This window comes from Acartia tonsa, chromosome 2 (genome assembly GCF_053477335.1).
Source record: "Acartia tonsa isolate MP-2025a chromosome 2, ASM5347733v1, whole genome shotgun sequence".
Taxonomy (NCBI): Eukaryota; Metazoa; Arthropoda; class Copepoda; order Calanoida; family Acartiidae; genus Acartia; species Acartia tonsa.
In genome coordinates this window covers 3,552,384-3,576,331 of record NC_137261.1, presented here as the reverse complement: position 1 = coordinate 3,576,331, position 23,948 = coordinate 3,552,384, and the positions used below count along the sequence as shown (strand labels likewise).

Sequence of the window (23,948 nt, the reverse complement as noted above, 5' to 3'; positions counted from 1 at the left end):
TTTACCTAACACCTTGTATCTTGATTTATTTTAAATTTTAAAAAATAAGATGAAAAACATTCAAATTTTATTTTGAAATCTCTAAGAAGGTCTTTAAAGAGTTATATAGTTTTTTTTAATAATAAACTAATTGGCAAATAATGTAATCCAAAACACATACATAACTTTAAAATAATATAAACATGTTACTATTTTAGAAATTGAATTTAAATAAAATGGAAATAAGCGGATATGATGTGGGTGGATCCAACTATGCATTCAGACGTCATTTTAATAAAAAGGTAAATTTTGTTTTCATTGGCTTATGCTATTTTTAAATTTTAGGTCGAGAAATAATTTAGTTTAATTAACCTATTAGAGTTAAACACTAGAGGGGGAAGGGGTTAAATAACTGTACGTCCCCATCCCATTGACCTTGTGCCGACTCTCAATTGGGTATTTAAGAATCAACTAAAAGTGTCGGGAATATTAACACAAACAATTATTATAAAACAATTTGCTAGCAGACGAAAAAGTTCCTTAGAAAAGGGGGCAGGTAGTTATCTGTATATACATCTATGCTATAGATTTAATATTAACCCAAAGAAACAAGTATGTTGTTGAGCAAGGAAGGCTATTACAAATATTTTCTTCAACATATATTATTAACTAGAAAGATCTGTTGACCAAAATAACTAGGTTGAATTTAGAAAACTAGAACGATTAAATCCATTAGCAAACAAACTACAAGGCCTTTTAAAAGTTCTTCTAACTTTGAATTGAAGTAAAAGTTAGCTAAATATAGAATATATATTGTTAAACTGTTTTTAACCTATTTTTAAAACGTATATAAAAAATATACTATGACACCAGTAAAATCAGACTGCAGAGCCTAAATTTGAATTAAGTCCCCAATAAACTTTTTTGGGGGGATTTAAATATTAATTTTTACTGTTGCCGTGGTCATTTTGACCCAAGCAAAAGGTCTTTTTTTTATTTGGGTAAAATTCGTAGCTTTTAGAGTGTTTTGCTTCATAAATATTGTATTCTGGTATAGAGTAAAATTAGGCCTTATGATTTTACTATAAAAATTCACTAAAAAGTTAAATCTTTACAATATACCAATGAATTAACATTGACATGTTTGTGTTCGTTCACCTATTTTAAACACATAAAAATTGGCTATAAAGGGTTAAATTTGATGACAAGATGACATGATGTCAACAAATGTTTATGCAATACAACAAAATTATTTTTGACACATATACAAATATGATATAAAATAAGATTATTCAAACTTATTTTTTAATAATATTTTTAAAAAGTATGTATCTTTTAGGTGTATAGTTTTCATTCTTTCCATTTTAATTAAATAAAAATTATTTAACTACATTGTAAATAAGTCACTTTGTGAAAACACTCTTTCGGAAATTATGAATTATTGAAATGAAACAAGAAATCTTATTGGTTTAACTTTAGCATTGTGTGTTTTATTGTATTATGTTAAATTTTTTACTTAAATTGATTGTTTTAGAAAAAAAATTATTTCCATCGAACAGAGTAGAGTTTTTTTTATTGTATTGATATAAACTGAATCATATAAAATTGTTCTGTAAGAAACAATTTAACCCCAAACTAAAAGTTGCTTTTGCTTCCGTCAAAATGATCACAGCAACATATAAAATTAATTTTTAAATCCCCCAAAAAAAGTTTATTGGGGACTTAATTCAAATTTGGGCTCTGCAGTCTGATTCTACTGGTGTCATAGTATATTTTTGATATATGATTAAGAAATAGGTTAAAAACAGTTTAATAGCGAAGCTATTCAAAAATAGGGTACGTTCGTCAGTCAGTTTCTCCTTAAGTTTGACACCCTAATTATAGAAAATCATAGCTACTAAAGATAGAATAAGATTATGATGAAATTTTCTCGTTACTATAAAGATTCAAGGCTTTCCTATTTGTATTTTTCAAAATGTAGAATTTGATGTAAGATACCAGTATTTTCTAGATTTTATCCTAAAGGATAAAAATTGTCAGCCTTGCAAAAACTTGGCAACAGAAAGGAAATTTGATTTCAGATTTAAATCGTTTTCTTATATTTTTTCATTTCAAATATTTCTAAAACATAAAAGTTTGAATAAATGTTCATGGTTCTAACTAATTTGAAATATCAACAATCTTTATTTTTTAGTATTTTTTTTCTTGATTTATTATTATTTTCAGCATTATCCAATTCTTGGAGAAGAAAAAACGTACACCACACCAATGATAAACACAAGGTATAGCTTTAACAAGGATTACAATATACATAATGGCAACGCTCAAATAATCAGATAAACAAATGAATATTGGCAACTATAAAGAAACAATGCATTGCATATTTAACAATATCTATCAAGACAACACAAAGTAAATATATGTCAAACTACTTAAATACGGACTCTTACTTTAATGCAAAACTTGATTATAAAGATACGTTGCTCAAAACAACCAAGAAATATTTATTCCGAAAATTAGATAAATTAAGAAATTAAGTGATTAAAATAAGTTTGAAAAGTCCAATGTTATGACATGACTAAATAACATTTCATAGATATGTTATCTGTCTGTCTGTCTGTCCGTCTGTCTGTTTGAAGCTTAAGATCTCAGTAACCACAGAACCACTCTTCAGGGAATATACCTACTGGTCTTGTGATTGTTTTAAGTTATTTTCTTTGGGGGTGGGACACTCTAAACCATAGACGTCCAAGTGGGGGGGTAATGGGGCGATTACCCCCTCCCATTTAAAATTTACACCTACCCGGGGTAGCCGTAGGCACCCCCAACCATTTAGGAGGGGGTATTTACCCCCCCAAACAATTTTTTGGGGGTAAATACGAATTATCCCCCCCCAAAAAAAAAGCTTGGACGTCTATGCCCCCAACCCCCCAAAAAAATTAAAAATACCCCCCCAAAAAAAAATAAAAATTTCATACAGTCTTGAATATATAACAATTGGTTTTTACCTCAGCTTTGGTTACTTGTGTGATTGGAAATTGATTGCAAATTCAATTGCGTAAAGTTGCGTAGTTTTTTCTTAAATTGTTGTGTAACATTTACTAAATGTTAATAAATAAGAAAAGTTAGTTAACATTCTTATACATTTTTCATGACTTTTTGGAAGCGAAGCTTTTATGTAATTAGGAAAGGTCCGCCCGTAATAATTGGCGCTAACGTTAATTTAAACATGTTAAAATTGTCCTTTTGACTTCACTCTTTAAATGTTGATTCCTGAAGCAGTTAGAAAGTGTAACAACTGTATGATCTTTACAAAAACGTTCATTTTGTTGATTTATTAAATATTTTGACATCAATTTTACGTTATGTCTTATTGCTGATTTTTTGAATAGTGATTCCCAAAAAGATTTTGAGCCAAGCCTCTCTATAATTATAGAGCTTCTAGAATACATAGTAACATAATTATTAAAAGCTTTCATAGAAATTATTAAAATTATGTTCAACTCTTTGAAGTATTTTTAAACTCAATAAAAAACATTTTTGATAATTATTAAGATCTCAGAGACTGGCCCAAGGACCTGCATTATCAGTACCTGTTCCTCTGGCCACTGACTGGCTTAGAAATGAAAAAGGTGAGAAAATGTTATTGTATTTGGACCACAACCCCATTTTTTCACAAAAAAAGAGTTATTTTACTGCTAGTTTTAGGTTAGGTTAGATTAAGAACAGGTTACAATAGCCCCGCAGGATTAGGACCCCATTTGAGAGCTGTCCCAACATAGAATATAGTGGTATGGGGGGAGGAGGGGTCGGTGGTCAAGCAATAGGTTTGAGTGAAAGCATCAAACAATAAAGTTTTTACAATTAATTTTTCCCACGATGGAAAAAGTCAACCTAATAATTGCGGCTAAATCATTTACGCTTCAACTCCCCCCCCCCCTAAAAAAAGGAAAAGAAGAACAACAAAAAATTTTATGAATTTAACACCTTTCATTGGGAGGAATGATTTTTTTGTTCCTCATCTTGTTAATTAATAACTGATTTTTTTGTTTTTAAATATTAGAATTACGTTTTCTAAAGTTAAATTAAATATTTTTAAGAAGTTTTTGTTCTGAATGATTTATTTTATATTTTTAGGTCGTTGGCATTACCCCATCAATGGTGCAGACGAAGTATATCCTGGCATTTTCCTAGGCGATGCATCAACAGCCTTGTGTATCAGGTAATTAACAAGAAAAAAATTTCCTAGGCGATGCATCAAAAGCCGTGTGTATTAGGTAATTAACAAGAACAAATTTTCCTAGGCGATGCATCAACAGCCTTAATTGTGTATCAGGTAATTAACAAGAACAAATTTTCCTAGGCGATGCATCAACAGCCTTAATTGTGTATCAGGTAATTAACAAGAACAAATTTTCCTAGGCGATGCATCAACAGCCTTGTGTATCAGGTAATTAACAAGAACAAATTTTCCTAGGCGATGCATCAACAGCCTTGTGTATCAGGTAATTAACAAGAACAAAGTTTCCTAGGCGATGCATCAACAACCTTGTGTATCAGGTAATTAACAAGAACAAAGTTTCCTAGGCGATGCATCAACAGCCTTGTGTATCAGGTAATTAACAAGAAAAAAATTTCCTAGGCGATGCATCAAAAGCCTTGTGTATCAGGTAATTAACAAGAACAAAGTTTCCTAGGCGATGCATCAACAACCTTGTGTATCAGGTAATTAACAAGAACAAAGTTTCCTAGGCGATGCATCAACAGCCTTGTGTATCAGGTAATTAACAAGAAAAAAATTTCCTAGGCGATGCATCAAAAGCCGTGTGTATTAGGTAATTAACAAGAACAAATTTTCCTAGGCGATGCATCAACAGCCTTAATTGTGTATCAGGTAATTAACAAGAACAAATTTTCCTAGGCGATGCATCAACAGCCTTAATTGTGTATCAGGTAATTAACAAGAACAAATTTTCCTAGGCGATGCATCAACAGCCTTGTGTATCAGGTAATTAACAAGAACAAATTTTCCTAGGCGATGCATCAACAGCCTTGTGTATCAGGTAATTAACAAGAACAAAGTTTCCTAGGCGATGCATCAACAACCTTGTGTATCAGGTAATTAACAAGAACAAAGTTTCCTATGAGATGCATCAACAGCCTTGTGTATCAGGTAATTAACAAGAACAAATTTTCCTAGGCGATGCATCAACAGCCTTGTGTATCAGGTAATTAACAAGAACAAAGTTTCCTAGGCGATGCATCAACAACCTTGTGTATCAGGTAATTAACAAGAACAAAGTTTCCTAGGCGATGCATCAACAACCTTGTGTATCAGGTAATTAACAAGAACAAAGTTTCCTATGAGATGCATCAACAGCCTTGTGTATCAGGTAATTAACAAGAACAAATTTTCCTAGGCGATGCATCAACAGCCTTGTGTATCAGGTAATTAACAAGAACAAAGTTTCCTTGGCGATGCATCAACAACCTTGTGTATCAGGTAATTAACAAGAACAAAGTTTCCTAGGCGATGCATCAACAACCTTGTGTATCAGGTAATTAACAAGAACAAAGTTTCCTAGGCGATGCATCAACAACCTTGTGTATCAGGTAATTAACAAGAACAAATTTTCCTATGAGATGCATCAACAGCCTTGTGTATCAGGTAATTAACAAGAACAAATACACATAATAAGGCAAAGTCTGAACAGAGATATATCAATAATGCCTTGTAAAAAGATGTCAAGATGGCCAAACAGCGTCATACTGAAGATGTTAATATTCTACCTTTTGCTTTAATGTTTATCACATGACATTAAAAAAAAATTTAAAGGGAAATGCATTCGCCCACAAACAGGAGCAACACATTACCATTTACATTTTGTACTGTCATGGTTGTCTATAAGGCCAAAGATTACCTAGTATTCTGTATGTAAGTTTTCTTGTTCGATTTAAAAGCTCCTTTGTAGGCAACAAAAACTAACAAATTATAAACTTATTATAAAATATATACTGAAATATATTTCAAAATAAATATCTAGCAAATATTAATTAATTAATCCGGAAATGAGGAAATTAAAAAACTTAAAAAGTGTCAAATCCAAAAATTAGTAGAAATATACTCAATTAATAAATTAATCCATTTGAATTCAGAAGACGGGTGAATTTTTTAGAAACATATAATGTTGCCCTTGAACTTTTTCATATTAAGTATTATTATGAATAAAAAAATACAAAATCCCTCAAATAGATAATTAACCCCTTCCCCCCCCCCACTTCTACTTCTAGATTTATTACTAAAACATTAAAAAAGTTTCTAGAACGCTTTTAATTATATATGGGACACTTATGGTTTTAGTAAAATTACCAACAACGACAAAAAACGTATTAAATTACAAATACTTAACAAACCATAATGTAACTATTCATATACTGTACTGTTAGGAGTTTAGACTAAGTTTTAAAAACATATTCCAGTTTATTTTTTTATAAATAGAAAAAACCTATATAGTAGTTAAAATCTACAAACTATATTGTCCTTTTTAAAGAAACAAAAGTTTAGCTTAATTTAACCCACAAGGACGTCCAAGGGGGGGTAAAGTGGTGATTACCCCCCCCCCCAAAAAAAAAAAAAAAAAAAAAAATTTACCCCGGGGGTAAACAAAATTTACCCCTGCCAACAGTTCAGGGGGGGTTTATTAAATAAAAAAGCTTGGACGCCCCTGTTAAACCACTTTGCATTTTGTATAAAAAAAATGTTTAGTAGTTTTTAACAAATTATGCCACAAAAGCCTTTTTTCTATAGCATATTATAACGGAAATATGAATTGGCCAACATCAAATTATAATATTTGGCCAAACTATGTCGATCTATATCATATTCCCTTCTAATATGACGTCAATCGGGATAGTTCGGACAAACGTTGTAACATTTGTCCACTTTACGCTGCTTCGAGGGTTTTTATTAAAAGTTACATAATTCAAATAAGTGCCTTTACTTTTGCTTGTATTAGATACATGTTTAATAATTATTTATTAAATTTTAACCATTTTATTCTAATATGATTGATTTAATGAAAGAATATTGAAAAATTATATAATTCTAAAATAAATTTTATATGAGTTTTTACTCTTAAAATTGACGTAAATACTCTTAAGATGAATTTGATTATATTTTTGTAATATCATTTAAAATTAAAGATGAAATGAAAAGAAATCATCAAATTATTTTTCAATCTTATTAAACAAGAATAATAACATCCATAAAACGCGTATTCATATATACACAAATATCAGGAAACTTGAAGAAAAAATGGCCCTAGGGAAACAGAAAAAAGTTGTTTTGGTTCAGTATGACTTTTGAGGTACTAGGAACTTCTGGTGCCAGGTAAACCTGTCAATGGTCTTTCTGAGAATCCTAAAACTTATAATTTCATCACCTTAAAAACATCTTAATGTTTCTATAAATAAATGAAAAAAAATTTAATATTTAGTTATAGACTCTAGGTAAAAAATAATGTTTTTTTAAACAATCTTTGCCTTAGGGTGTTAAAAGAGCTTGGAGTAACTGCAGTATTAAATTGTGCCCAAGGAGAACTTACAGACTGGAATATGGTCAATACTACACAAACTTATTATCAGGTAATACAGTCAGAAATAGAAGATTAGGGGGGTAATTATCCCCCCCCCCCCCCCCCTCACATTTAAAGTTTTTACCTCATCCCCGTTTTTAAACATATAGATTTCATTTAGAAAGCGTAGCAAATCTGTAATCATTACCAGAAAACTACACTCTCTTATTTTCAATGTGTTTAAAAATCATTTTTTTCTTTCCTAAAAAGAAAAAAATAGAGGACTGAATTGTATAGGCGTACGCAAAATCTATTAAAAGACCTCAAAGCTAACCTTTGTTAAACTTTTTCATTCGTTGTGTAAGTTTTTTATGGGAGTGAGTAGTAGGCAATCATATTTGATATTTATTTTATTTATTTAAGACACAACATGACCTTTAGATAAAAGGCAGTCATAAATGAACAAACAAGGATGACAACATCTATATATAGCGAAGCTCAAATTTAATGAAAAATAAATAAGAGCTAACTATTAGTCAATTGTTGTTTGAAAGGCTTTTAAAAGCATGTTAGTCTCAAAAAAAACTTATATAAGCTTACATTCTAAAACAATGAATCTAACATATGATTTAGTATTTTTGTTTACAGTAATGTAAACATTGAACATTAACAAAACAAAAAAAAACTTTGGAGCTATTTAAAATTTCATGCGAGCGTCGGCTATTTTCAACTTTTGCATTGCGTAATATTTTTGTAAGAAAAGGAATTGTAACAGAAAAAATCTAAACATTTGTTCAACTTATACAGTTAGGGAGTTGAATCCATTTTTATAGAAGCAGAAATATAATCTATGATTATGGTTTGGACCCTCTAAAACTGTAATCTACCTTTCCACTTTCCCCTCTCTTGGTGAAGATATCTTCAACGCCGATACGATTTTTGAAATATAAGATTCCACTTGTCTCTCTTGTTGAAGATATCTTCACCAAGAGAGTCAAAAGTGGAATCTTATATTTCAAAAATCGTATCGGCGTTGAAGATATCTTCACCAAGAGAGGGGAAAGTGGAATCTTACATTTCAAAAATCGTATCGGCGTTGAAGATATCTTCACCAAGAGAAGGGAAAGTAGAATCTTACATTTCAAAAATCGTATCGGCGTTGAAGATATCTTCACCAAGAGAGGGGAAAGTGGAAAGGTAGATTACAGTTTTAGAGGGTCCAAACCATAATCATAGATTATGTTTCTGCTTCTATAAAAATGGATTCAACTCCCTAACTGTTATAGCTAATTTTCTTTTTGATTTAGAATTAGTTTTTGCCAACATTTGGTAACAACTTAAATAAAAACAAGAAAATAATTAACCAAGTTAAACATCTCTAATCACGAAACCGATGGAGTTCGTCTTGTATGTAAGATTCATATGGGTCCGATGATAGTTTTAGATTGAATTATACTCTTCAAATAGAATAGACTATAGGTCCTTTAATTCTTAAAATTTCTTTGTATTGTGGTAGTCGGACAGACGGATAGGCCTTTCCTAGAGTATGCTATGCTCCGTGTCTACTGATAACACCAAGACGTTAATCCCTGGCTTATCACAATTCTAGCCAGCCCATTTTGCCATTGTTTGATCATCAGAGAAAGCGGTCAATTTATCCACCGCTGATATAGGGAGGGAGTTGCCCCTCCCCTCTACATGTTCCAGTAACCTACCCTTTTCCGGGGGATGTCTACCTTACCCCCCTACCGGAGCCTACCCCTCTACTATTCACCTGGCTGGGGCTCCCCCATCTCCTCTACACCCCTTCTCTACCTAACCCATTTGTAATCTGTTTTGTATATAAGCCAATAACTTGTTGTATGTGTATTCAGTTCAAATATATCTTTCAAACAGTAACTACTTGTAGTACTTTATTGATAGAATCCTTAAGGCTAGGGGCTCTTTTGAATCAAACTCGCGTTGTAGGGTTGAAACGCTTCACCCTACCACAGTATTATTTATGCCATTTTTCTGCCTTTTCCCTCTCCTTTCGCATACAAAGCCGCTTGATGCTAGGGTAATATCATAAAGGCTTTCACAGATTTCGTAGATTTAGACGATTTCATTTTCTTTTTATTTCATAAAGATTTTTCTTCTTGTTATAATTTCTCAGTTTTTTAAGTAAAATGTGTACATAAGAGTAGAATCTCTATTCATTGACAATGTTTTGTATTGAATTTTAAAAACTTCAGGACAGCTCTGTCTGTGTTTATTTTGTAATCCTAGAATAGGATTAGGTAACTTTACAAAGTGTCTCAAAAAGCAGCCATGTGACGTCATAAAAATGAGGAAGATGACAGCAAAAGTGGGAAAGAAAACCCTAAAAAAATTGGATAATCCCTCATTTTTATGACGTCACATGGCTGTTTTTTTTCAGACACTTTATAAAGTTACTAGGATTAGTCTAAATTGTTAAGAAATGAGTAATGATTTCTAAATACTAATGCTGAGTACAATAGTTTGAAGTAAACAAGGACTATCTTGTCTATGAGACGTGCAGCATTATAAGACAATAATTAGATCTTAATAAACAATAAGCTGTTATACTAAATTTTCGGAAATTTTAATACAGTATTTTTGAGAATTTTATTTTTTTATTGAAAAAAAAGAGAACAACATTCCTAAGAAGTATGCTAGTATACACCTTTTAAAAAGGTTAAAATAGACAAATTAAAATATATAGAAGATTATCATTGATATAATTATGTGAACATTAGGAAGAAAATTTATCTTTCTTTTTCTAACAGAGAACGAATAAAAAAAACATTTTCTTGTAGAAATACACGGATCTTTATTATTTCACCTTTTTAGGTAGCAGCTGAAAAAAATCACATTTTCTATAAAAAAAAAAAACGTTTCAGCTAGACAGACAGTCAGACATTCATAACTATTTTGTAACTGGCTAATAACTGGCGGGTTTTTTTTATCAGGGAGCTGGTTTGGACTTCTTTGGTATACCTGCACTTGACCTGCCTTCATACAATATCTCACAACATTTTGAAGAAACAACACAGTTCATTCAGGTAATTATTCGGGATGGGCCGGATATCCGGTGTGGCCGGATATCCGGCTTGATAGTTTCAATATCCGGTATCCGGATATCCGGCCGGATAGTTTCAATATCCAGTATCCGGATATCCGTTGTGGCCGGATAGTTTCAATATCCGGTATCCGGCCGGATATCCGGCCACACCGGATATACGGCCCAACCCTAGTAATTATTCACAATTATGATAAGTAAATTGAGAATTACTCCACATTTCAGGGCTCGTCAGCCGCCTTTAAACAGCAAGGAAACAACCTTTAACAATAAAAAACTGGAATTCTAAACCTGACCCAAATATGACAATCCCTCTTTTCAAAATAATTTTTAAAGCATCCAAACTGGATTAAATTAAGTCGCGGCTGGCTTAAAAATGAATTTGAAATGGAGTCTAGTGCGAAAACTAATATATTTTTTCCAAATTTTTAAAGGGGTAAAGACCCTAGCTATCAACTAACCCCCCCCCCCCTCACCTCTTTGTCATCCAGGAAGGAGTTTTTACCAGAGAGGGGACATTGGACTGTTAATTTTACTGTTAACATAAGTTTAAAAGCATGTTCTTTTATTCGTTTACTTAATCTATATTTATTGATTGCTTGATACAAAATAGCTGTGTTCAAACTAACCCACCAATAATTTTATCCCTTTTTATTCCTTGGTTTCTAAAATTGAACTTGATATTTTTAAAAGCGAAGCTTTTCTATAATTAGGGTCGGTCCGTCCGTCCGTCCGTACGTACGTCCGTCCGTCACAGAGAGTTAGCTCTTTTCGTTAATTTAAACAGGTTAGAATTGTCCTATCGATTCCAAACTTTGCATGATGGTTCCTATAGTAGTTAGGTACACTTTAGAAAGCGTAGCGTTGACAACAAATTTTTGTGTGTTAAAATTATCCGATTATTCTGATTTTTCGAAAACTGATTCCTATTACAACAAGGTACAATGTTATAAGCGAAGCATCTCTATAAAGAAGTCCCAAAAATGTAAGTATGTCCTTAAAAAGTATCATCTATTTATGCAGTTTTGCAACAAATTTTCTTAAAATATTGTTTGTACTGATGCATTAATATTATGCTAATTCAGTTCTGACAATCTACAAGTGTTAATGTTCGTTTGTCCTTCCATTTCAGAGCTTTGCTTTTATGGATGCTGTCATCCTTGTTCTCTAATATTTCACACCATTATAAAAAGTACATACATTTCCTTTTGATTTTATAACTATGATTCTTGAATGATTGTAATTTATCTCAAATTAAATTTATTGTTGAAATACTTGAAAATATTTTAGTGACGTCTTTGAGTTCAAGTGAAGTCAAACCTTCATCAATTGTCATAAAATAAAATTTCTTTAATTAGTTGATTACCCCTAGACCAATAATAAACAGATCACGGTTGGACCCTCAGATGTCAAAACTTTATTTTAGTGTTTGGCCAAAATGACTTTGCAATTGTATCTGTAAGTACGTCTTATAACACCCTTTGCTATTTTTAAAATCCTAGAAAATTTTTTTTGCAAGAAAATTGCATAAATTCGCAACATTTTTTAGAACCACTACATAACTCGAGTTTTAAAACTTTTTATATAAAATCCTTTTTACAAAAAATATCAATAATTACTTAAAATTAAACCTGAAAGAAAAAAAATCTCATTACACGTGTTAATTTGCATGTTTTAGGTCTTTTTTTGAGGAAAGTATAACTTCCACATTTTTGACAATAATTATATTTTTTTAACATTTCAAAGTAAAATATAATAAAACTTAAACGATTTTTCTTGAATTATCAGTTGAAAATTTCATCAAACATGCAATTTAAGTGATGAAAATTTAATAAAATCATTTTTTGAATGTTTAGAATTACCAATTTTCTACATTTAAAACAAAATGTTAACAAAATTTAAAAACATTTTAACATATAACTTCAAAAATCAATAACATTTTATAAAAAGATGTTTCAAAAAATAAATCATTAAAAGGTATTAAAATGCATTTCAAATTACTTAAAATTAAAACGAGAACATCTTTTTACAATGTATTCTGTGTAATAGAGTTTAAATGACATGATTAGTGAATGAAATATTTCCTAAACTCATTAAGCCTTTTTGTGACTATATTAAAAATAATTTATTTTGTTTTATAGTGTTTTTTTATTCAAATATTTGACAAAATTTTCCCTACCGTCAATAAAATAAAGTCAGTTTTTTACTGTTTCCAGGTTTTTCTTTATAATTATAACAATTAAATATAATATAAATCTTCATTATCTTTTATTTGAATTATCATACACATTAAAATGTAAAGTATAAGCTAGAATAGCACTTTTTTTAACGAATATTTTAATGACATTATATCAAAATAATTCCTCTTAAATATCACACAACATATGATTGGGAAGTATAGCCATTTCTTGGAGGTATAATATTTACAAAAATACCATTAATTCTGTTTTTATCAGAAGTTAAAAAAATTGAACAATTCTAAAATAATGGATGGCTGTCTAGATATTGAGTACACTAAGACTACGGCTCTGTTCTATTGAAATAACGTTGCAAAAAGAGGGGTTCTGAAAGTAATCTACCTAATTATTTTTAAAGAACCAACAAGTACTGTCAGTATCTTTTTTCTTGTAATCTAGCAGACAATCAAATCATAACACAATTTTCATGATAAAATATTCAGGTTTCTACTTCACATTTTAAAAAATATACTGATCAATAAATGTTCAAAATTTTACTTTGTACTAATTGAAAAAATATGTTGTAATTCTTATTTTAAAGTTACATTTTTATCCCTGACAAAATCATAGACGACTTTTAAAGGCATCTTATCTAAACTTTTTGAAGAAAAACTTAAAAACGTTAATTAAGTATTAAAACTATTTTCTTCGATTTTTCTGAAGTTATTATCGCATTCTATGGGTTTTTTATTATCATTTACTTATATCGAAAGTGCCAAACATTGTACCCTAACTTATTCATTTAATAAAAAACCAAGCGTGAGATATCTTTGTCTACAAGAAACTACTTTTTAAGTTTTTAAAAAGTAAGTTTATTTTTTCTATAAAATATTTCTTGTGTGGTATTCGGCAACCGTGAGCCATGCCTATGGCAACCCTGACCTGGGTTCGGGGAAGGGCCAAGGGCCCTCCCCCGAGTCCTGGGGAAGGGGTCTGCCGACCCCCTCCCTATGCCTAAAATTAATGATTGATTCTGACAGCCTTATTATGGTTAAGCTGTATTGTTAATTCCCCCCACCCTTTCCAGGGATGGGGGATCATTATTGCCCAAACTGACTATTGTATATGTATTATATTGATTTTATTTATGATTATTTATTCCTATCTGTGTAGTTATTGTTTGTTGTATATAACGTTAGTAATCCTTAGACCCTCAATAAAGAAACAACTGAATAGACTCTGTTTATTATTTAGTGATTGCTAGAGAAGCGTAGCTTCTCTATAGTATAGGTGTCCACGTCTGTTCACACTGCCGTAGTCATTTGAACTCTGGTGTCTGCCATTTATCCTAGGCGGATACCACAACTTTTGGTGACAGCTGTGTGAGATTACGGCAAACCACAAGTGTAGAGCAGACGCGCAGCTGAGGCTAAGGTACTCCCAGCAGTGAAACTGGCAAAACTGACACAAGCAACCTGAATTACCCACCCTGGATAGCAAGGTCTAACTCTGCATCCGGCAGTTGTGGAAGCGAAATCTAGCGAAAGACCACTAAGTGTGGCGGAACCCAAGCTGCGGAGAGTAGCGAAATCGGACGAGAGACTGCGGAGAGCAGCGAAACTTGACGGAGAACCGCGAGAAGCGCCGACATCTAACGGAGAATTGAGCGCTCAAGGGCTGAAACAGGCCTGCGGACGAGCTGAAACAGGCCAACTAAGTGTAAACGGCTGAAAATAGGCCAACAGTTACTGCAAGAGATAGCAGGATTCGAACCAGCGGCGCTGCAGGAAGGGACATTCCCTGCCGCCACCAGCCGGATTCGGATACACGGCGCTGCAGGACGGGACATTCCCTGCCGCCGACAGGCTGAAACAAGCCAAATAGCTGCGAGCTGCGAGCGAACATACGAGTGTAGTGTACCAAGCAGAAGAAAACTACGTAAACTCCAAGTATCCTGAGAGGCTACAGCGCAGCCACCCATCTAGAAAAGCAGATATTATATCACATTGTAGGGATTACCACCCTAGTGTGAAAGCTGAACAATAGATTTATGAGCAAGGATTGGTAAACAATTTGTTGTGTATTGTGATAAAACTAAAAATAGAACAGGCTTGGTAAGCAAATCTGTTGTGTATTGTGATAAAGCCAAAAATAGAACCTAGATGTAATATAACAATGCATTGATAAACAATCTAACCCCCCAAGCCTTCAGCACAACAAATACACCCCTTATTCCAACGGAAAGGGAGGGGCCCACCATCCATTGAAGAAAATACAATCGAGGTGACATAACAATAAGCCCAGGATTAAGGAAAGGGCACAATTACCTCACCACACAGTTACCTCAAACCCACAGCACTCCCCCCTCTCCATAGGGGGGAACGGACGGTTTTACCCCGTCCCCTCACGCGCTCCCCCTTCCTACCCACACTTGAATAAGTCCGCCCACGGTGTGGAGATAGCGACCGGGAGAACAGAGCGCCATTTACGGGTCGCGCAGCAGAGCTCGGGACGCATAACAAAATTCAACAGACGAATAAGACAAAGCGGACCAATGAGGGAGCGGGTTGAGGGATAGGTGCGCGTTTTACCTGTGTGCGCGAATCTGACGGTGCGTAAGCGCGTTGCAAGGAAAGGATATTTCATGCACACACACACACACACAGGAGCGGAGCTACTCCATAGCATCCAACAGAGATATTTTTAGAAAACAAGACTTGCAAGCTTCTCCCTCCTATCTATAGTGTGATAAAGGAAAACCCAATCAGTTCCTGACAGCAGTTCAGACCCTCAACAGCTATCTACCCCTACCAGCCTACTCTACAACTCAGAAAACTAGTGACAAGTACTTTGGGTACACCTAATTTAAATCTTTGTAGTTAAACTACCAACCTAGTGATAAACAGTGTTGGCTGCTAGGCTAGAAAGCCTCAAGTGTAAACCATTTATAGTATTGACTTAAAACTTCATGTCCCGCCGCTGAACCTTTGACCTGATGGAGCAGCCGCAAGCGCCAGGAGGCGACCAGCTCCAAGGATGGCTCCAGGATGATCCCCAGCCGGCTCCAGCCGAGTACCGCAAGCTGATGCTGAGTAACCTGCCGGAGTATAGAGGACCGCCCAAGCAATCCTGGAATTCCCACATCCGGAGACTCGAGATGTCATGGGCGGCTTACCATGTGCCTCCCCATGACACACTAAACCGCCGCAACGCCCTTTTACTATCCCTGGCGGGGCAAGCGGCGGAGATGGCCTCTCATCTGTTTGGCGAGGCAGGCCAAGCCTTGACATACGAACAAGTCAAGGCCGAGTGTGAAATGTTATTTCGTCCAGCCTTTGAATCCCAGACTTTGAAGCAAGCCTTCAGGGATTACAGGCAACACTCGACAGAACCTATACAAGCATACATATCCACAAAGTGTGCATTGTATAGGGAGGCCTATAGCCATGAGGACCTTGAATTGTTGATAGACGAATTAAATCGTGGCATTCGTAACGCTAATGTGAAACGTGAAATGATGGGTCATGAGATCGCCTCGGTACCTGAGTACACGAGGCGAGCCATGTTTACCGTCACAATGATCACCAAGCAGCTGAAGGAGGGTGTGTGCCTAGTGGACGCCACCGACGGGCTCACGGGATCAGCCAGCGTCCAGTTGCCCCAATATGATGAGTCGGAGCCAATGGAGATTGGCGCCTTGGCTCTGGGTCTCCACCAGATGGGGAAGGTCGCCCCAGACGACAAGATTCCAGGTCGCTGCTACCGCTGCTATGGGAAAGGCCACCGAGTCCGAGACTGTCCGACGCCTATGGAGGTCAGCCTAGAAGAGAGACGCACCCAGCCACGCCGTGACCGTCCTGCCAAGTGCGACCGTTGCCACTATGCCGGCCATACGGCGGCCGAGTGCAGAGCCGACTGGGACCAGGTAACCGGCCGGAGGCGCACTGCTGACAAGGGCGCGCCCCCAGGAAAGCCCAGCAGAGTAGCCAACATGGAAGGGAGCGCGCCCCCAGCAAGCAGCCGCCCCCAACGCAGCGGGCCGAGCCAACGGAATGCCGCAGTTTGGAACCGTCCCAGCTAGAATCAACGTACTGGGAGGAGCGGCTGAACCCAACCGGGTTGGCCTGGGCTTCAGCCTCAACCACCTGGGGCCGGAGTTTGTGCAGCCCAACAACATCGCCGAGCCAGAAGTCCTGAGGCCCCAACCCTTCAGCCTCAACATGATGGGGCCTGCCAGACCGAGTCTACCCAGCAAGAGTGGAGGGGCGCTACCCAGCGTCACTGAGACGGTGTACGGAGAGGCCCTGGCGGCCGCTGAACGAGAGAGGCAGGAGGCGCTAGCCAGCGCATCGGAGTCGATGTATGGGGCGCCATCCGGCGCCGCCACCTGCGATGACTGGGGGGTGCTATCCAGCGCCCCCACCCTGGTGCCTGGGGCGACAACCGTCGCCGCCACCGAGATACCTGGATCCTGGAACGAGCCAGCAGCCCCAGAGGAAGGGGTGACATCTGTCACCCCCAGTCAGCCAGCGCCACCAGCCCGTAGGGAGAGCCCAGCCATACACCATCCAGCGCCCACTGCCAGCCGAGGGAACCCAGCTGCCCATCATTCCCAATCGAGCCAGGATAAGTTAAATTTGACAAATGTATTGTATCCAAAGTATTGTAACCCTCCAGCCTTGCCTGTGCCTCCCGCACCAGAGGCTGGGGAGATTGAAATTTGGGGATATAAGGACTTGCCTGTGCCACATGCACCTGAGTTCCTAGGGCAGGGGAGGGACGTAATCCAGGGCGAGCCTGTGCCACACGCACTTCAGCCCCATGCCACTGGGCATGCCATGGACAAGGGAAGGGACCCCTTGGGGCTAGGGGAGCCGACACCCAGGCAGGCGCCAGTCGCCTGTCAGTCTGTCATTGGGGAGGGTATCGGGATGCCCCGGGCACCCAAAGATAACGCTCAATGGAAATTTGTATCTAGCCAGGAGCAACCCAGCCGTGTCCAGCCCCAAGAAGCAGCCGTGGTCCGAGCCGAAGATCCCCAGCCGCGTGCGCGAGGTCGATGGCTGTCTGGTAGATTCTCACACTGGTGGATGGTTCTGTGGGGACTACTGCTCGCAGCTGTGTGGCCTACAACTAGCTACGTCCTGGTAGGGTGGGACTGTGCCAACCCCACCCATGTCACAGCCTACAACAAGGAGAAGATGTGTAGCATGGAACCGCTACACCAGGAGGTGCCCTTGGGCCATGAGGTACATGTCCTGCAGCAAGTCAAGATTAGGGAAACAACAGGATATAGCTGTCAGCTCACCGTGTCCCAGTGGACATTTAGGTGTGGGGTATGGGGTCACCTCAAGGTGACCTCGGTCCCCACCCTCATGAGGCCAACCAAGATTGATCCAGAAACGTGCCGAGACCTGGCCAGGAACCGAGTCTACACGCTGCCAGGCAAGACCCAGCCACTGACGTTCCAGCTGAACCATCCCCTGTTCTTCACCCTCGATATGGTGGGCGCCTTGGTCAACAGCCCCGAGGGGGTGGGTTGTGAAGGGGAGGACGTCCATTTTGAGGGCCAGCTGTACCGCAATGAATTAGTGCTCCAGGAACGACGGCTGCTGGTCAAGAAAGAGACCTATGTAGTGGAGAATGGACGGGTGGAGTCCCAATCTGACCACCTGACCCTAGAATGTCCCCATTCTGAGCTGTCTTGCATCACTGGGGAGGCCACCTACGTGTGGGACCACCTGGGGAGAGATTGCCCCTTGAGGCTGATCCGCAGCCTCCAGCCTAGCCTAGTGATGGATGCGTTCCTGGTTGACCATCAAGCCCAATTCTTCATCAACATGACCACCCCCACCTCAATAGTGAACTGCGACTTTGAGGCCCATGCCACCAACCACCCAGCATTGTTCGTGGCAGCTGACCCGGCCGCGTCAGCGCTGCCCAGAGTATCGGCCAGGGATGTGGATGTCCCCCTGCAGGCCCAGATACATGCAGGTTACATTGGATTTACCCTGGAGACACAAATGAGAAGCACCGCGGCAGAAGAAGTAGCGGCCAATTGCTGGAAGCTCCAGCAACTAGACCCGGCCCACCCGGTGCGTGTCCAGGGGAGCACGTTCTCTGTGCTGAGGGGAGATGTACTGCTCCAGCTTACCTGCCAACGCAACAAATATGTTGTCCGTGAGAGCAATGAATGTTGGGACAAAGTGCCAGTGGAACCCACAGGATTCGTAGATGCCGTGACAAAGGTGTATAGCGGCCACGCCACCAAGATTCCCTGCTCCTCCACCTACCCCCTAACTGTGCACGCGGAGGAAGGCTGGATAGAGCTAACCCCCGCACCTAAGAAGAGGCCACCCCCGCTGGATACGCCCAAGCAGCTGCTGACAGAACCCTTGGATGACTTTAGTTCGGGAGGCTTGTATTCGCAGGCTGAGCTGAACGACTGGCAGCAGCTGCTAGCGTTCCCAGCGTATAAGGCCGCCATGCTGACCGGCCTGTCTTATGGCTCATGCGTTCAGCAAGGTAGCTGTTCGGCCACCGGAGACCATGGGATCGTGTCCTACGATATCGACCGACTGGCGGAGGAAGGAGAAGCCGCCCTGGATGTCTGGGCTGGGTTCAGACAAGCTATTCACGAGTGGGGAGATGGCGCAGCCATACTGTGTTTGCTGTTGTTGATTCTCAAACTGCTGGGGGACTTAACCATCATTTCCCTGGCAGCCGCACAAGGAGGTGTACGGGCCGCCATGAATGCGATGTCACAAGTGTTCCTGTACCACCCAACCTTGTACCGTAAGGCCTTGGCCAGAGCCAGACTCACCCATGCCAAGTCCCGGGACTTTTCAGTAGACTGGGATGCCATTCCTATCGGCCGGGAAGCAGCCGAGGAAATGGTGTCCATGCAATCAGCCGATAGTGGGAATGACCGCCCAGGCAGGCCTGGACCACACTCTGGAAAGCCCCGCGGCCCCTCGGGAGGCCAGGCTGTCGCTCAGACGGTCAACTTGGTAGCCAGTGCCCCAGCCGCTGCCAACAACAACCAGAATGCCCCGTTACTGACCGGCCCCGCAGCGGCTGTGCCCCACGCCAACCTGACACCTGCTGGCGCCGAGCTACGTGTCCAACAAAAGCCAGCCTCTACCTTCTATCCCACGTTGGGAGCCCATCAGCCCTGAAAATCACCACTAGGATTCCATTGAATCATTATCGTTTGTATATAACTTAGCCCTAAGGAGCGGGCCGAAGGCCTCAACCACTGTCGGAAGTCTGGCAGGGAGACCCCCTCCCAGCCTTCCAAGGGGAGAGTTGTGGTATTCGGCAACCGTGAGCCATGCCTATGGCAACCCTGACCTGGGTTCGGGGAAGGGCCAAGGGCCCTCCCCCGAGTCCTGGGGAAGGGGTCTGCCGACCCCCTCCCTATGCCTAAAATTAATGATTGATTCTGACAGCCTTATTATGGTTAAGCTGTATTGTTAATTCCCCCCACCCTTTCCAGGGATGGGGGATCATTATTGCCCAAACTGACTATTGTATATGTATTATATTGATTTTATTTATGATTATTTATTCCTATCTGTGTAGTTATTGTCTGTTGTTTGTGTTACGTTAGTAATCCTTAGACCCTCAATAAAGAAACAACTGAATAGACTCTGTTTATTATTTAGTGATTGCTAGAGAAGCGTAGCTTCTCTATAGTATAGGTGTCCACGTCTGTTCACACTGCCGTAGTCATTTGAACTCTGGTGTCTGCCATTTATCCTAGGCGGATACCACAACTTTAACTACGCAGAATAAGTAAAGTATCAATGAGGAAACTTTTTTTCTATTTATGCATTTGCTTAATGATATTGAATGATTAATTTAATTTTATTCAGTAGGAATTTAGTATATAGTGTTTTTTATACAAGAAAAGCTAGAATTTTTGGTGACCTTCATTGAATTTACTTCCAAAAATCAGAATAATAGGATAATCCTATCATACAAAAAAATTGTCAAAAAAGTTAAAAAGTTAAACGGACGTAGAGATTTTCTGGTAACGAATATAGAGCTGCTGCGCTTTCTAAGTCGTACATTATTACTTATCCTATTATTACTTCCAAAAATCAGAATAATAGGATAATCCTATCATACAAAAAAATTGTCAAAAAAGTTAAAAAGTTAAACGGACGTAGAGATATAGAGCTGCTGCGCTTTCTAAGTCGTACATTATTATTACAGGAATCTTATCCAAAATTTTCAAATCTATAGGACAATTCTAACATGTCTGTTATGTACGTACGGACCGACGTACAGACCTTTTGATTAATTTCCTATTTGTTTAGACAATACTGAACAAGAGGGGGAAAGTTCTGGTACATTGCGGACAGGTAACCAAATCTTTGGCTTTAAGTTACTTTGTCAGAATAATTTAAGATATATTCCAGTATGGCTTCGAAACCGATTAATATCCGCTGGATTAGAACCGGTTCTCAGCCAAACTGAAAAATCATGTATAGCATCGTATTACAGACAATTTTCTACGTATAATAAAATAAAAAACATAAAATTAGTTCTAGTTTTAATAGACCGGGACTTAGGCCCCTTGGGGCTAACAAATCTTGTTAAAATTTTTAATTTAATAACCACGGAAAGCTGTCTATTCTACGATGCAATAAATAACTAGTAAGGTTTTTGCTTAGAGATTAACATCGAGAATACATTATATTAATTCTTTTTGTAAATTTACATAATATTTTTATATGTAGGATATTACCTTAAAATTACATATATCAACTCAGATTAATGTGGGTTTAAGACAACTAAACTTAATTCTTTTATTTAAGGTCATCTAATTTCATAAATGAAGTTTTCTACAATTAGGGTTGGTCCGTCCGTAACAAATAGACCTTACCGTTTATTTAGGCACATTAAAAGTGTCATACAATTATTTTTTGTGAAAATTTGAACCATGACTATTAGGTGCAAAGTTAGTAAAAAAGCATGCATTAGATTAGTGTTGCTCTACATTGGATAATGTTCGTTTGTGTGGCCAACTGATTTATTGAGCTTCGCTTTTATAAATGTTGACATCCTTGTTTTCTTATTTCTAGGGTATCAGCAGATCAGCTTCAGTTGTTCTAGCATACCTAATTATCAAGAAAGGTTTTACTCTTAAGGTGAGTTTAAAGTACATAAAACCAGCTTTTCAGGAAAACTTCTATTGGTCCTATTTAATTTAGGTTTACTTTGACGTACAGTTACTTGTCGTTTAATCCAAAAAGACCCAGAAATAATTTTTAAGTTGTGTTTTTAAATAAAGTTTACCCATTTATTATTAGGCTAGGGACTAAGAAGTTTGTATCAAATGTTGAGTTACAATAGCAAGATGTAAGAGTAATATACAGCCTCTATAAAAACATTTCTTGTATGGCTTTTAATCCGATTATTATCCGCTGGTTAGTTCTGATTCTCAGCCATACTGAAAACCTAGGGGCTTACAAAACTGGAATATATCTTACAGTTTATCCTTTACTATCCGCGGAATGCTGTCTATGATACAAAGCCATAAATCACTATTATTAAAGAAGATTTACTATGTTATTTTATAAACTACTAGCGGCTTCGCCCCTAGCCTCTAGGGGCTTTGCCACAAGAGGTGATAAAAAAAATTTGGGCGAAATACGTAAAAGGACCAAGGAAATCCCCTAAAAAAAACAAAATGGGGGGGGGGTTTGTTTTTGGGGGGTTGGGGGGTGTCCCACCCTTCAAGAAAATAGCCTAAAACCACCACAGGACCAGTAGGTATATTCCCTGAAGAGTAGAATCCGTTCGGTTTAGTGGTTACCGAGATCTTAAGGGACGGACGGACGGACAGACGGACAGACGGACAGACGGACAGACAGACAGACTGACAGACAGACAGACAGACAGACTGACAGACAGACAGACAGACAGACAGACAACGTTCTACTTTGTATTATAGATAGATACATACAAAATTACATGATTTGCAGAGAAGTCACGTTGCTACACCATATCTATAACACAAAGTAGCTTGATGTCTGCCTGTCCGTCCGTCTGTCCCTTAAAATCTCAGAGGTACTGAGGCAAGGGGCGAAGCCGCTAGTATCTAAAAAAAACTGATAACAAATTCCATATTTCAGGATGGCATTATGGCTGTGAAGAAGATCAGATCTATAGCACCAAATGAAGGATTTATGATGCAGCTCATTATGTTAAATGATTTTGTACATAAAATAAAGATTGAATAATTATTGTTTATTTACAACATATGTAAGGTGATATAAGGACGGGTTATTTTTCATTATTCTTAAGGATAATAAAATCACGAAACTTTCCTATTGCAGTTAGGGAGTTGAATCCATTTTTATAGAAGCAGAAATATAATCTATGATTATGGTTTGGACCCTCTAAAACTGTAATCTACCTTTCCACTTTCCCCTCTCTTGGTGAAGATATCTTCAACGCTGATACGATTTTTGAAATGTAAGATTCTACTTTCCCTTCTCTTGGTGAAGATATCTTCAACGCCGATACGATTTTTGAAATGTAAGATTCCACTTTCCCCTCTCTTGGTGAAGATATCTTCAACGCCGATACGATTTTTGAAATTTAAGATTCCACTTTTGCCTCTCTTGGTGAAGATATCTTCAACAAGAGAGACAAAAGTGGAATCTTATATTTCAAAAATCGTATCGGCGTTGAAGATATCTTCACCAAGAGAGGGGAAAGTGGAAGGGTAGATTACAGTTTTAGAGGGTCCAAACCATAATCATAGATTATATTTCTGCTTCTATAAAAATGGATTCAACTCCCTAACTGTATTGATCTACAATTTGAACATAAATATTTGCAGAGTTTTGTGAACCGGTATTACTTTGATATAACAAAGAATAGCGATAAGAGAGAAAGAAAAATAAGCTACAATATAAGATCAATTTTATAGTAAATTCGCTATACTAAGCTGAAGACGTGAACATATTTTAGAAGTTTTTTTACTGATTAGACAAACATAACAAGAGCATAGCTACCAACATAATGATTCAGATTTTACATGCACCAAACGTCTATAGAGTATCTTCGCTACTAATGAATTATTTTGTTCTACAATCCGTATTGTTCCGTAAACTCGAA

General features: G+C 37.8%; 1 protein-coding gene across 1 annotated transcript; it reads left to right on the top strand.

Moving 5' to 3' along the window:
- The first annotated feature begins 200 nt into the window (after positions 1-200).
- Positions 201-23,070, top strand: LOC145334067 (dual specificity protein phosphatase 3-like). The gene is made up of 9 exons (XM_080179353.1): positions 201-281; positions 2,206-2,261; positions 3,535-3,611; positions 4,117-4,201; positions 7,527-7,623; positions 10,526-10,618; positions 21,137-21,181; positions 21,905-21,970; positions 22,958-23,070. Exons 1-9 carry the CDS (start codon positions 216-218, stop codon positions 23,063-23,065), a joined length of 693 nt encoding a protein of 230 aa, XP_080035479.1. The 5' UTR covers positions 201-215; the 3' UTR covers positions 23,066-23,070.
- Positions 23,071-23,948: the final 878 nt, after the last annotated feature.